The sequence below is a fragment of the Mastomys coucha genome, unplaced genomic scaffold, assembly GCF_008632895.1.
Source record: "Mastomys coucha isolate ucsf_1 unplaced genomic scaffold, UCSF_Mcou_1 pScaffold5, whole genome shotgun sequence".
NCBI lineage: Eukaryota > Metazoa > Chordata > Mammalia > Rodentia > Muridae > Mastomys > Mastomys coucha.
The window spans coordinates 13,729,554-13,745,001 of NW_022196911.1; the positions used below are offsets into that span (position 1 = coordinate 13,729,554).

The following is a 15,448-nucleotide window of genomic DNA, read 5'->3' on the forward strand; positions in this document are numbered from 1 at the left end:
TCCCTGGTCTCTGTCCTTGGGCAGTGAACTGGCAGCTTTCCACTAACCCTGCAACCAGTTCCTGTAGTACAGCTCACTGTCGAGATGGACAGACAGCCTTCTGACCCATTTAACATCCTGCTGACATTGGTGGTGTACCAGTGTAGCCTTCTCAGCTTTGAGTAGGTCTTTCCCAACCTTGGAAAGGCAGAGCAGCTTTCCCAGCCTTGAGCAGGCTAAGCAGACCTTGAACATTCGCCATGACAGGTCTTATCAACCTGGACAGAGACATCTGTCATGGCTGCAGTTGCAGGTTCCATGGGAACTTTGATGTTTTGGCTGCTTGAGCTGACCTTGCTGTTACAACATACTCCACCTGAAGAAGGGGATGGGTTTTGTGGTTTTTTTTTTTTTCCCTTTATATACCCAAAGCTATTACTAAACTTTGAGCCTTGATCAGAACTTTTGTGTTGGCTTCATCCGTCTCTCACCCCATTACCCTATTTCCAGCTTCCCTTTCAGGTAAACCCAGTTTGCCCATGGTTGCTGGGCAGCTACACACCCGGGCTGTGTTAAGCAGGATCAAAACTCTGATGGGTTGTCCAGACCAACTTCTGGAAGCTTCATTACCATGAGCTCATGCCAGTACGAAGCAACTGTCAAATCCACCTTTGTGACACAGTTCCAGAAACAGTAGGCTTCAGAGTGTTCAGGAACTTTGGAACAATGAAGCTGATTTCCTGTATGTCACACGTGCTCCCTGTCCAACCTCAGTAGTTATCCCAGGGTCTTTCGGTTGATGACTTGACAATAAATAGTTGGGAGGATGTGGCCTGGTCTAATATTTACTATCAATAACACATCATAACTCATTGTTTGAGACTGAACATATGGTTTTTGTCTTTTAGTTATGAATAATGGAGATCCTTCCATGCTTGGGAAACATGTTAATAAAATGGCAAAGCTAAGCTGAATCAAACTTTTATTATACAGAACATAGACAGTTATGTAGCTTATTCAAAGACAGGCTGGTCTTCCACTAAGTTCTAAAGAAACCTATTCTAAACATAGTTTAAGGCTTCCCATCTGAACGTGATGGTTAATCCTGTCTGCAGATGGTGCTTACACTGTTTTGTTTCCTGTTTCCCATCCTGGCCACATTGTTTTTAACACAAAGTAGAACAATGTTTTAAATTATTGGTATAAAAATACCCACCACAATCTCTTGGAGTCTTGCCAAATACACTAAGTGAAATAACTGTTTTCCTGGTCTTTCCCTTTAGAAGCCACTGACACCCTAAGGACTGCTTGAATATGATGCTGGGGCATGGGATGCCAACCTATCACATCTGACATATACAAATATGTTCTACCTTTAAACTTTAAAATAACAGCTGTAGGGGCTGTAGAGATGCCTTGGCAGTTCAGGGAAGTCATGGTTCAATTCCCAGAATTAATATGGCAGTATGTAACTGTCTGTAACTCCAGATCCAGGAGATGGGATGCACTCTCTGACTTGAGGGCAAAAACATGCATGTGATGCAGACATACATGCAGGCAAAACACCCACACACAAATCGAAAAGAAAACAGCAATGATTTCGGACACTTGGCTTTCATCACTGCTATCTCAAGTCATTTGTCTACTGGCTAAAACTACCTATGTCTCAGTTATGCTCAGATGTCAATATAGGCTTTGGTACTTTATTTAGTGAGCATTGGGATGAACTCTCTCAGTACCCTGAGACAAGCCCCCTCTGACAGAGCAGGGCTCTCCTTATCCTGAGCATGAACAGCGATTTTGGCAGTGCTGAGGAGGCCACTTCTATCCTAGCTGTAACCAAGCTAAAGGAAGGCTTCATGAGTGCTTGCTTGCTGACACTGCCTCATCTAGAGCAGAGCACAGTGCCAGGCCTCATGGCTACTTCTGCTCATCCTTCCCTAGTACTGTATAGAAAGAAAGAAGACACAGTTAAAAACCTTGAAAACCCTCCAAGAAAAAGAAGTTGCTGATGGTCTATGATACACACTTCAATGGAGAGATGTTGATGGAGCTCAAACTATAGTGAGGAGAGACAGGTAAGGAATTCTAGAAGTGTGGACACTTTATGTTAGGGGTCTTATGGTTAGGTCTTGAAGATGCTGGTCAGGTAGAAGGTCCAAGGCTGAGTGACAGACCTCAGAAGAGAAATGGGTACAAAACCTGCACAGAGGTCAAGGGCCTGTAGATTCTCTTAAGGCAGTGACAAGCCTGAGAAGGGTCTTCAATAGCAAAGATTTTCAACAGACACACATTTTAAAATGGTCTTTCTGGATTTTTGTGGAGCATGCGGGAGGTGACAGGAAGAACTACTTGTGGAGTGCTGTGGGAACTATCTGGGTCTTAAGGAGCACAGAGAAGGCATCCAGGCTCCCAGACTGCAGAGATGCCTGCAGGGTGCGTTTTACACTTGTCTCTGCAGGAGTCAGTGGAAAAGCTCCAAATGAAAAAGGTGGCAACTGTGGGAGGGGAGAGGTCTATCCTTACTCCTTTTTTTTAAAGATTTATTTATTTATTATATGTAAGTACACTGTAGCTGTCTTCAGATACCCCAGAAGAGGGCCCCAGATCTCATTACAGATGGTTGTGAGCCATCATGTGGTTCCTGGGATTTGAACTCATGACCTTCAGAAGAGCAGTCCACACTCTTAACTGCTGAGCCATCTCTCCAGCCCCCCTTACTCTTGATTTTACAAACAGTAGATGCTAGCAGGCCCAGCCTCACTGAGATACCAGCCACACATCTCACAGTAAACCACACTATGTCCACCATGGCCAAGTACTGCAGTCTAATGTCAAGGTTAGGAGCTCCCAATCATGTGAAATAGCAGATCAGTGCTCAGTTCTCAAGCAGATGTGCCCTCATTTTTCAGGACAAAGAAGGAAACAGGGCCCTGGTCTCTGATGTGCTCCTGCAAGGAAGATAGCATCTGAGCTCCTAGGGAGGTCTCTGCCCAATAGAGACTGCTAGATTCTGGCTTAGTCCTTGCTTGATCCTGAGAGCAGAGAAGCTCCTTCATGAATGTTGGAAGAAGGTGCTGAGGATGCTCAGCAACCTGTTATACATGGGTCAACTTGATAGAGAGGTATCCATGTAGAAAGGGCTGTGGCTGGCTCAGACTGTCAGCTCAATGAGGAACTGCTCAGAAGTAAAAAGGATCAAAGGGAAACTGAATAACGGGGCCTTGGGACTAAGCTTCCACAGCTTGGTTAGGGTTACTGCAGAGTAGAGTGCCCCTCTATGATTCATGCTGACAATGTCCATTTCAATGGTATTAAGGCAGGCCTTGGGGAGGTGATACACTCACTAAGGATTCTATCCTCATGGGAGGACAAGACTAGAGAGCTTATTTGCTCATCCACTCCACCAGGTGAGGATGTCTAGCCAGTAGCAATTAGAGAAATGAGCCAGCCATAGATATCAAACCTGCAGTGCCTTGATCTTGGACTCCCAAACTGAAACAAATGCTCTTTGTAAATTATAGAGTCACAAGCTTTTGGTTATAGCCACATGACATGACTGTACAATTTGTATATCTATAGATTTATTAAACTTGATATGGATGAATTCATGATGCATAAAAGGTGCAGCCCATCTTTCAGGAAATAGTTGTTGGAAGTATCATTAATGAATTATTCCTTAAATACTTGTGAGCACAAGGATAAATAATTTAGGACTCATCTCTGTTCCAGTATAGGATGACACTGTAAGTGTCCAGCTCACTGGATGGGACAATAGATCAAAGGAAAGCCACTGAAAGACCCTCTGAAGGGACCCTCACTCAAGTCCCAGGAGACGCACACCCAGTGAAACACGAGAGGCCGCCTTGATGCAAAGCGCACAAGGTTTTTTTTATTCGGAGCGCTCCAGGCGGACCCCCAATCTCACGCAGGAGACAAGGAATCGCCTGGAGGCTGAGGGGTTAGGGGTTTATATAGGAAAAAAGGTCTGAGGGAACAAAGGAATCAGGGTGGCTGTACATGATTGGTTATTTTAAATGTAGTTCGTGCAGATTAGAGTTGAGAATTCCTAATAAGGGGAGTGAAATTCCTAAAAAGGGGAGAGAAAAAAGGAGTGCTATTCAAAGTTCCTAATGACCTTTAGCTAACACCTAAGAAAACCAAATGGCCCATGGTTCATCACTCAATGTCTGCCCGAACATGTCCCAGGAGCCTGGGCTCTGGACAATCTTTGTGTTTTATGTCTTCCTGACCTGGGCACTGGACACGTCCTTGCATTATTGCCCTATCTCTGTGTTTTATGTCCCCCTGACCTGGGCTACGGGCATCTCCTTGCATTTTTTCCCTATCTTCGTGGATTTATGTCTCCCTGACCTTTCAGTCCCCTAACAGCTTGTTTGTCTCCTTTTTGATCTGTTTTCACAGGCCTGGCCCCTGTGGTTTTCAGTAATCCTTCCCTTTGCTAACACCCCCTTTGCTAACACCAGTTTCAAATTTAACTCTTTCAATCCCAGGCTTTTCTTTTCACCACCATCCTTTACATCTTTTGCAACTACAGTAGCTGACTCAAACTCTCACATGTGGCTCGTTGGCCAATCAGTCTACAGGACAGAGCAAAACATTACCTCTGCTATCTCAGGTACAGAATAGCATTTTCTGGTTCCAGTTAAACTATCCTTTCCCCTTTTAACCTACAACCAAGAATCCAAAAGGAAAAATCCATCAATGTAGCACCTACCTACCCATTCTGAAATACTGTGAATGCACAGAGTACAAGAAAAGATAGAAACCCTCTGAGCAAGGAGAAGGTCAACTGTCAGGTTGCTCAGACTCATACACATACTGCAGAGACAAGACAAGCTGGCCTCAGCAAGGCCTGGCTTGCTACCCACACACACTCCATGGCTCTGAGTCCCTGTCAGCACCAGCCCCAAAGACTACTGGAGATGCAAGTCTTAAACTCCAGACTCTTTATCCTCTGGTCAGTAAAGCATCAGACAGCCTAGCTGGGAAGCTGAGAGTTTATAGAGCCATATAAACAGTCCAGCTTTAAAAAACAAAAAAGACCCCTACAAAGCCCCATGTGTGTATGCCTATGTGTGTGCATGTGCGTGTGTACATGCATTTGTGTAGATGTTCATAAGACATCAGTAGTCTTGGAAGGTCAAGGAGAGAAAGGACTTTATGTGAAGATGAGATGGTAGGGAATGGAGGTTGGACATTGGAAAGAAGCTAAAGTATGGTGGGATTTTATGAGCCAAAGAAGTGAACTACATATTTAACTCTCAGAGACAACTGGGACAGGTGCAGTGTTCCTGTTGGTGGCTCAGGGTTGCAGCTGTGGATTCAGGGAATTCAGACCATTATGCTGAAAACAGTCTCTCAGACTAAAGATTCAACATCCTGTTGGTGCTCCAGACTCTTCAGGGAAGAAATTAAGTCCCTCCTAGGGATCCCTTCATTCTCTCCTGCAGGAGATTCAGTCTTTCCTTTTATGGGTCTAGTCATTCCTGTAGGAGATTCAGACTCTCTTGGAGGGAATTCTGTCTTGAGATAGGAATGCAGTCCCTCCTGGTAGGTAATTATCCAAATCTTCTCACAGAAAATGTCATCACCTGGAGACAGCATTTTCTGCACTTTTAAACTCTTATTGATAATGGTAACCCAATACCTAGGAGTTATAGTATTAATTGCTAAATGTATTTAGTTCATTATGAAAATCTCTGCAATATTTTGATGAAATTCACTTAATTCCTAGATTTCAAACTATAATAGCAGCTATAGTTATAAGTTTAGCATGTGTTTAGTCAAATTTATTATAAAATATTTTTTATTTTCTTTTAAAGACAGTGGTCTACCTGGAATTTTCCCCCTAAGTTTACTTTTTTTATTGATAGGATACAGAAATGTTTATTTTTGTTGACAGAACTTGTATTCATTGGTCTTGTATAACTCAAGTTTTGGTGCAAAGGTTTTAGCAGATTGTTTAGGGTCTCTTCTACTTATATTATGGTTCCACCTACAAGTAGACTGAATTGTTCAATTTTCTCCCTTAAATGACTAGGTTATACCACTAGAACAATACCATACAACAGTGCCAGAAACACCTGGGTTCTAAGCACTTCTGAAGTTTGGTCCAATTAGAATGGGGCTCTGTGAGAAAGTTTGTCCATTTTGCTCTGATTCTAGAAGTCTCTTTTCAGCTTGGCCATGGTGTAACCCAATTCATATGGCGAAGTATTAAGTCTTAGTCTCTCAGCAGGTGACACTTGAAGACAATGCCTTCAAGGTGATCAATTCAAAGAAGCCTTAAGGGTGTGTAATGTCATTGATGTTCTGAAGGGAACCCTGGAGCCACAGACACTTGAAGGGTGCCCAGAAGGACCACAGAACACCCTGGGGAAGCAGCTATCTACAAACTAAGGAGTCCTGGGGCCAAGACTTCCGTCTCTCGAGCACATAGAAACCTCTGCTCAGTTCTGGGGGCAGCCCACAAAGATTACAGTGTGCATTCTTGGTATGCCCTTGAGTCTGCAACTCACTGCTGTAAGCCCAGCACTATCTTGGGGTGGATGGCACTAGGTGTATAACATTTGACTCTCAAGGTGAGATAAAGTGGCCCTGAGTTGGGTGCTAAGGCACAGTGCCAGGGTGAAGATTCTGTATAGCTAAGCTGGGGCTTGAAGCAGGCAGAGTTGTGCTGTCCTCAAGGAACTTAGAACTTGTTACCATAACAAATGTGCTTCCTTTAAAGTACACTTAGGCAAATTTGCTAAAATCCAAAATGCTGCTTGTGGCTCTTACACTTTTCCTTGGAGCATGCCCACAAATCTACTTGCATTCCAGCAGGAAGCCAAGCCTTATCTTATAAGGGGCTGCCCATGCAGTCATATGATCTCTCTAGCCAGGAACCACTACCTGCTACAAACTCACTTTTAAGAGGCAGATCAGATCATCTTCTCTCTGGTTAAGATCACTTCTGTAATGTCTTCATAACTGGTAGAGCAAAGACTTTAGGTGTTAGCCATTAGCCTGTGTGGCCTAAGCTCAAATTCCCTCAGCCTCTACATTGTTTCCAGTATACCACAAAGCCCTGGCTGGTCACATATCACTTTTTTTCAGAGACTTCTATCTTCTAAGCCCTCACTCTCCCCTGTTCAACAGGACCTTCCTGTCCCTGCAGTCCCTGTGTGTACTCTCTAACTTTTGTGGGGGCTGATTTTAGATCATGTAAGGTTCAGAATTTCTGCTCTGCAGCCATTACTAATCATGGCATTTATATTTGTGTTCACGTTATCAATCTATTTGTTCTGCTGTGTGCTCTAACAGGGCAACAACGTAATTACTGGTTGTTAACAGCTGTACTTAACCTGCTCAGTATGCAGATGTTCAGCAGAGCTGAGGGAGATCCCAAGTCAGGAGACCCTAATGTGCAGAAGCAGATGAGAGGTCAGAGATGCACCAAGTGGGAGTTGGAGGAAGGGACCTTAAGGGCTGTTGGCCGCCAGCCAGTGTCTATCCAAAATGGCGCCAAACTTCACCTCAGTACCACGGACAGCTGCTTGGTGCAGGCGCGCGGTAACAGTGACACATCTCTTGGCTCTCCCCCTCCCGATGGGGATATGCTAATAAGGTGCTTGCACTAGACTAATCAGACAGTAACACGTTTGCTCGCCCCCTCCCGCGGGAGTAGGTTAATGAGGTGTCTGCATGGTGCACCAATCAGACAGTCTCGCTCGGCTATATAAGCCAGCAGCTCCAGGGTATCAGGGTCCTTCGCTTCAAACTTCAAGAGGAGCTCCAATAAAGTGCTGCTGAGAAGAATCCTGTTGCCGCGTCGTTCTGCGGGCGAGACTGGTCGCGACAAAGGGCAGTTGGGATAAAACAGGCCAACCTGCCCTAAGATCCTGAAAACAAAGCAGACCGATTTGGTCTCCATTCCGAGGAAGCTCAAAATGAGACTCACAGTACAGTGCCACCAAGCCAACCCCCGGTCGCCTAGGTTCCCCACAATCCTGAGAGCAGAGAGGGGCGGTTTCAAACTCCCTGGGCTCCCTTCACACTCACCAGCATTTGATGCAGAAGCTGCCACAACCTCTCTTCTCAAAAGCCCTGCAGTAACCTAAGGTTTCCTGGCATTTCCCTGCCTTCTCACAATGACTGAAGGGTGTGGCTAATCTCTGGGGGGTACCTTTCACAGGCTCATATGCATGCACTATGCCTTCCCACAGCAACTTTTGCCAGGCTAGATACTGGTGCATAGAACTTTGGACATTGCTCCTGCCTTCTCAAGAACGATGGGATCCCCAAAGTGCTTGTAGAATATAAATCACCTTTCTGTGGCCTTGAATACTCAGCTCACCTGGAGGTATCTCTTTCCCAGCCCTCACTAGGGATCCTGCCTCCTGAACCTCCCCATGACAGAGACCCTTATGCTTCTCCTTCTACCATCTCGATAGTATCTTGTAGGGTCCTTCAATCAACCTCCACAGGTCCTGTGTTCATTTCTCACACTGTCAACCAGTATACACAACTGAGGACTGCTTCTGACTTCTGTTCCACAACCTGCCCTGGATTCGATGTCCTGGGATCACAGGGTGAGTAGGGGTAGTACCGGTTGAATACTGCTTAAAAAGTTAAGGCAATCTTGAGACTGGCACTTAGTTCCCAATTCTGTGAATAAACAGGTGGAAATACTTCACACAGGAACACAATCACCTGAAAATTTAGGAGTATAAAATTTCTTTTGCCAAGTCAAGCAACTCACATTCTGCTTAATTGTATCACAAATTCATAAGTATATGTGCACCTAAAATCACTTTATTACCTGGGAATGCACAGAGCAAGTCTTACGTAGGGTTTGGCAGAAAATAAAGTGATAGAGACCAGGAGACACAATAGGCCAGGGCCATAATCTCCCTAATAGGGAGGGGTGCATAGGAAAACATGGCCCTGGGTCAGCACCATTCTAAGTTTTTAAGGGATGTCTCTACAGAGCTAAAAACCACAGCAAATTAAAATATAGAAACACAAACACTAATTCCAATATATAAATTCTATTTTTTCAAAAAAGTTCCCCACAAGTTCCTTTAACCCTTGAATATGCCTTCCTGTCTTTAAAGTTCCTTTGCATTTTTACAGGACACTGCTGACTCATACTTTCACACATAGCAGTACTCAAGGTCATTCCCTGTTCATGGAAACTGTATGTCCTTTAACTAGCAGCCCCACAACTCCTCATTCCATTTCACCCAAGCCCTGAGGTTTGGATGTTGCTTTGCTCCCCTGCTAAAGCACAGTAGGCAAGAGGGTGAGGGGACACATCAGCTCACTGACCCTTCCAGCCTGCTGGAACTGGTCAGTGTACCTTGTGCAATGACAGTAAAACATTCTTCATTCCAGCCATCTTGAGTGGGTTCTTCCACTTGAATGTTTATGACCAGGAGACCTTTTAGGCAATGTGCTTGTCAGTGAGTATGTTCAGGGATTCCAGGGACCAGGATGGGGCTGTGAAAGGAAGCATGGTCCCAGCGGTCACTTTGGATACTGAATTCATAAGATGCAGATATGTAGACAGAGGTGACCAAGCTCTCACAAGGACTCTTGTGAAAAGCCACCCTAGTCTGCAGCTGGTTGCATCATCAAAGAGCACATTCCCAAAGACAGAAAAACAACCAAGGGACAAAGGAAGGAATGACTCAGCAGTTTAATGAAGGAGTGACAGATGGAAATGGGGAAGAAGATGTTGGCATTACAAATATAAACTTTGTCAGCACTTTGAAAACAATAGCAAATACACTTAAATAGATACAAAGTTTATTAAAAATAGGTTGCAACTGAAATACAGTAGAAATGAAAAACAACAGCAGTTTGGGTGTTTCCCCACAGTAATGCACGCTATTCAACGTGCCGTTACAACACCTATTCACATCTGACCTCACTGTCCAGGATGGCCAAGTCTACTTCACTACGGGTCTCACAAACACACATGCAGAGTTTTCAGATGCTTGCTGGTTCTTTTGTGCATCTATCTTCCCATGTACTAGTGACAGTAGGTACCTGCCCTTCTTTGGGATGGATGATTATGACACCCGAAGGCTGTCAGTGTGCTCAGGTCACAAGGAGACTGTACTTCCTAGGCAAGACAAGTTTGCAAATCCTTCATAACTCTCAGGGCCATTCTATTCTCTTACAGAGGAAACAACAAAGACACACTTTCAAATAGGAAACTGGATAAACATAAAAAATATTTACACTTATATTTCAACAATTTATCATACAGCTCTTATTAAAAGTGGTTTTTCCGGTTGCAAATACCTCTGTTCTATTTGAAAGTGTGCATATTTTCCTGAAGCACAGATTTGTAAGAGAATAGTATGGTACAGAAAGATCCTCTGGACCCACATTAGGGGTTTTCAAATAGAAAGTGTGCTTGAAATTATAAAGTCAGCTTTCACACAAAATAAGCAAACTGAGGTCTGTCTCCCACAACTCAGCTGAGGAATGACTGCAAAATCCAGAGATTAAAATTAAATAACTCTATTATGCTGAGAAAGCACGTAAGTCACCGGAGGCACAGCAACACACTCCTTCCTTTGCTGACAGTGGATCTAAATCTCTTTACTAAATGTAGAATTTCTGAGACACCTATGTTTTACTGCCACCCATGAGCTCCCATTCTTCTCAGATGTCTTTGCTCATACCTACACGAAAACTGTGTAACTAGAGAGCTCTAGATCCTTTTCAACCTCTGAAATATTAGGTAACTTTCTAACATAACTGTCATTACATTAATTTCCACCAGTGATTATTCTAATGAGGATTTGGTATTTATAAAAATAAAATCCCTAGGCTTAAATCCTCAAAATTTTTCTTGAGAATTTTCAAAATTGAATTGTTAATTAGATATTCAATCTCAAACATTTAAATTGATCAGGAGGCTCACATTCATCAAGAATTATGTGTTGTGCACCTTACATAAGAAACTCCATCTAGCCGTCTCATGTAAATGATAGAAGGTAGGTAGCATTCGCACTGGGCTGAGAGGCCTGTCTCCTTCAGACAGAGTCCACTATGACACAGTAGTGCTCTGAACTGTTCAGCTGTCACTGTCTGGTAACCAAATAGAGTTTGGAGAAAAAACAGATAATTTCTTGGCCTACTGCCCTTGGAATGACAATGAAAGAAGCTAGGGTAGCGGGAACACCCCATCATCTTTACAGCCCTTCACTCTGCCCTAAGAGTCCAAAACTCCCCCAAAAACTAACAGAAACAGGTAACTTCACAGATACAGATCACTAAGAACTAGACAGGATTTTTCTTGGTAGAGTAAAACAAAGCTTCTTGGAACTGAAACATCTCTAAATTACAACCATTTCAGAAACAGAAAATAAACATCACTTAGAAGTAGAATTGTTCCTTCCTCTTCAGGCTGGCCCCCACCAAGCCCCTGCCAAGGGCAGACCTGCTTGAGTAAAGGTGTCCTCTCTCTCTTCTCACTTTGTGTTCAGTTCATTCTCAAGCTCTGTTAATTTACGAGAAGCTTTCACTTTGTCAGACACATCTTGCCCTTGTGAAAAGAGGCGCTGACGCTCTTTAAATGTCAGGTTTTCAGGGGCTCCAGAACTGCCAGGTAAGTCTGCGTCTTGGCTGGACAAGAGAGAAACACAAAAGATTATGCATCAAAACACAAGTAACTAGCTGAAGTAAATGTTCATAAGAACTGTAACGGTTCAGTGAGACTTGCTCATTGTTGCACATTATTGCAGTAATTTTATGTACTGTGGCTGAGGAAAACAATACCTACACTATGGTCTGAACAGAACTTTAAAAGCCAATCTGTGATCATAACCAAACCGGGCCAAATACTCATGATTAAAACTTTAAAAAAAAAAATCAAGAGTAATAAACCAACAAATAATTTCATGTAGAAAGAGGCAAAATATCTCTTGACAGTGACTTTCAAAAATGAATAAGGGAAGCAGACATTGCTCAGTGGGGAACCAGAGATCACATAAGTACTAGGAAGACATGGCAGCCTGCATAGCCATAGGGAGACCCTCTTTCAAATGAGCTGGTAGAGAAATTTGAGGATAATTTCTGTCAATCTCAGGCCTCTACATGCACAAACATACACAGATGTGTTTGTATGTCTGGTGTCAGACACCCACACTAAAAATGGAGAAAGAAAATAACAAAGCCAGTGAATACAATTTCGGCAAGCAAGCAACTCTTGCCAGTTAAGCAAATTTAATTGTGGTGGTTTAGAAATACAGTATTCCCACAAACATTCCCCAATAGAATACTGAGAGCCAGACCAGCACTGGTTAATGGAATTCAATGTTACAAGAGCAGAGGACATCTAAGATGAACAAAATGTCTAGCTAAACCATACAGGAGATCAGCCTGTGCTAACAAGAAGCCTGCAATGGCAGGCCTGGCTTTCTTGCCTCTACTTTAGTCTTACAACAGGTCCAGAGTACCACCTCAAACAGACCCACGTTAGCAACATTAACTTAAAAAAAGCCTACATGTACAGGTCTGATTCACACCTGACATCAAAGTACTAGGAACAGCAAAGAATGATGCCTACCAAAAGTATGATGCCAGCCTGGCTACACAGTAAGTTCTAGACCTACAGAGGTTGGGGGTAATGGAGGGCAGAGGGGAGAGACAGACAGACTACATTCTCACGTGATTTTGTGTAATAACAAACAGCTGAATCCTAATAAAGTCTGATACAATACAGTAACCACATGAAAATGAGAATAAGGCAGCACAGGTCGGACCCAGCTCAGCCCAGCCCGAGTACCTTCTAGTTTGTTTCTCTCTTGCTTCCCGAGGAGCATCATAGGCTCCAGCAGCTGTGCCTGCAGATCCCGAGTAAGAGTTTGGTCCTTTTCCAGAGAGGAAAAAAAAAAGTCCAAGTTAAAGTATTTAATTATCTCTTAAACTTTACTCATATTAAGAGTGTCAGTGTCCGCAGAAAAACAAGATTCCCTTAATTATTGAAGAATAGAAAAAAAAATCAAAGGCTCTTTATATGCTCAACGATTCATTAATATAAAATCCACTATAACTCTTAGTGGCCTAGGTAATCCAATCACTATGTTCAATAACTTAGAATGGAAAAGCTATAAGGTATCCTTTAAAAATTAATCAAATCAAAATAAAAACAATAAAATCCCTGAACACAAAAACAAGGCACAATAACCACAAATGCAGAAGACAAACCCACAAAAGACTGACTTAAATGGGAGAGTAAGCAAAAATGTTTAGACATGCTCCTGACAAATGGTAGGCGTTTTTGCACACAATCACTGAGAGCAAATGTAACCCCAAAGTTTAAAAGGCAAACCTGTATCTATAACTAAAGTTCCCTTGTAGAGGGTAACTACTAGATTTCTTTTTCAAGATAGATGTAATTATTAAAAGTAAAATAAAGCCTTTGAAACAAATGGGCTACCAAAATGAAACTCCGATAAAATTTCTAACATTCCACATTAGTGCTGCTGATAAAAATTCCCAGAAAAAAACAAAGAGTGAGGGCAGAGTTAAGTTGGCCCTGAGCAAGCACATCTGTCTTAACCAAGAAACCACAGCTGAGCTTGATGCCCAACAGTTGGCCAGCATTTGCCAAGATTTCAGGAGGCATTAAGAAATGATGCAAATAAAGATTTACCATGTATCCAAGTCTACAGTAATGCTCTAATATAGAATACTTCAGTGCTATTACTGTATCTACTGTAACATCACAAAATATAGTAAAGGGCTCAGCAGTTAAGAGTACTTGTGGCAACTGCAGAAGCCCAGGGCTAGGTTCCCAGCTTACAACTGTATCAAGATCCTGGTGGCCCAGACATACACGCAGACAAAAAACTCATAAAAGCATATTCATATCTGAAAAACCAGCTTATAATATACAGAGTACAAAAGACTCAGAATACTTGGCAAACAAGGACAAGATTGGATTAAATAGGCCACAAAACTATCACCATGTTTTCAGATTACAAAACTCCACTTCTTTTTAGACAAGAGAAAGGAGCATGAATATTCTTCCATATAAAGAGCCTATAGTTAGGATTGGTTGGTGTCTTTGGACAGAGTATAGTGGCCTTCAAACTGCAAGTTCAAGCACCCGTTGTTTAGGTTTCCCAAGTCATCTCAGGGGGTGTCAGCTCCAGCAAAGACTGTCTTCTGTCTCCTAGACATCTACAGTGGGAGCTAACATGGTATTTGCACAGGTGGTCTCAATTCCCAACTGTATATTCATTTTGTCTGAAATTAAGAACAGTGCTTTGTACTTTTGTTCTTTGCTGAGAGTGACACTGACTTCTTCCATGGGCAAATCTTTCAATATATTTAGAGTTCGCTATGACATTAAAACTTGGAGCTGACTATATATATCTCATGTATATATACATATATACATACATATATATATATATATATTTCTACTTATAATTAATTTTTCAAAATCTTTAGTGAAACAAACACAGCCTTTAAAGAATTCTATCATCAAAATTCAATTTTCATCATTCCAGCTGCATAAGCGCTGTCTCATGTGAACCCTTGGAAGAGGCCAAGTCCCATCTGCAGAAGCATGCTTCATCAGAGAAAGGCCAGACACAGCACACAAAGGAGATAGAAAAGGCACAATGCTGCTGCATGTGTGCAGGTAGCTCCACAGTGGTGCTTTAGGTGTGACATAAAATAAGGGTTGGTGGTATGACCGGGGGCTGAAGTCTACACATGTGGATCCTAATGATAATGAGACTATCCAGTTTGTCCTGCCATTCATAAAATATCAAACAATAAAATCCAATAAAAAAATTCAACCATAAAATCTGATATATGATCAACAGCACTTTGCTTCAAAATGTATTGTTATTTCAGAAATGCCTTGAAAGACCACCAAGTTCTCAACATTTATAATGGAAATTTTCTAAAAAGATTAGATGTGGGCTTTCAGAATGATTGAAGATTATTGCATACCAATTCTCCAAAAGAGATTAAAAGAGTCTGATACAGATGTGGAAGAATGTCATTATTCTAGCAGAACTGCTCTGCTGTATGTAGGAAACAAACTTTGCTGAGTCAGCAGCCTCTTTCAGAACTTCCAAGTTCACATTCATGTAAAAATCCCACAGGTTACTCACTAAAATGACACGACTGGATGTTTGATGTCAGAATTCCACTTCATTTAAGGCCAAGACAGTTTGAACTCTCAATCTGAATTTAAATGAGCTAAATCTTCTGCTTACAACCTCTCTGTGGGCAACTCTTTTGCTGTCATAAATAGGGGAACCACTGCACTCAGTAGTCAGTCAGAAGGGTTTAATTACCAGAAACTGCAATGTATACTAGTGTATGAGGTGCAAGAGAGAAGGGTAATGAAACAGAATGGAGCAAGTGAGAGTGACAGAGGAAGAATTTCAAGAGTAGGATCTGTGATCAGGGCTTGCCTGTG

At 42.4% G+C, this 15,448-nt stretch overlaps 1 protein-coding gene across 17 annotated transcripts in view; it reads right to left on the reverse strand.

The window, feature by feature from the left end:
• Positions 1-9,669: 9,669 nt before the first annotated feature.
• Positions 9,670-15,448, reverse strand: part of Afdn (afadin, adherens junction formation factor) — a 142,327-nt gene continuing 136,548 nt past the window's right edge. For all 17 annotated transcript variants that reach the window (XM_031353414.1, XM_031353412.1, XM_031353410.1 and 14 more), the window contains 2 exons: positions 12,791-12,875; positions 9,670-11,628 (listed from right to left, as the gene is read on the reverse strand). In XM_031353414.1, the coding sequence (XP_031209274.1) occupies positions 11,475-11,628; positions 12,791-12,875 (239 nt within the window). In that variant the 3' untranslated portion in view covers positions 9,670-11,474. The remainder of the gene's footprint in view (positions 11,629-12,790; positions 12,876-15,448) is intronic.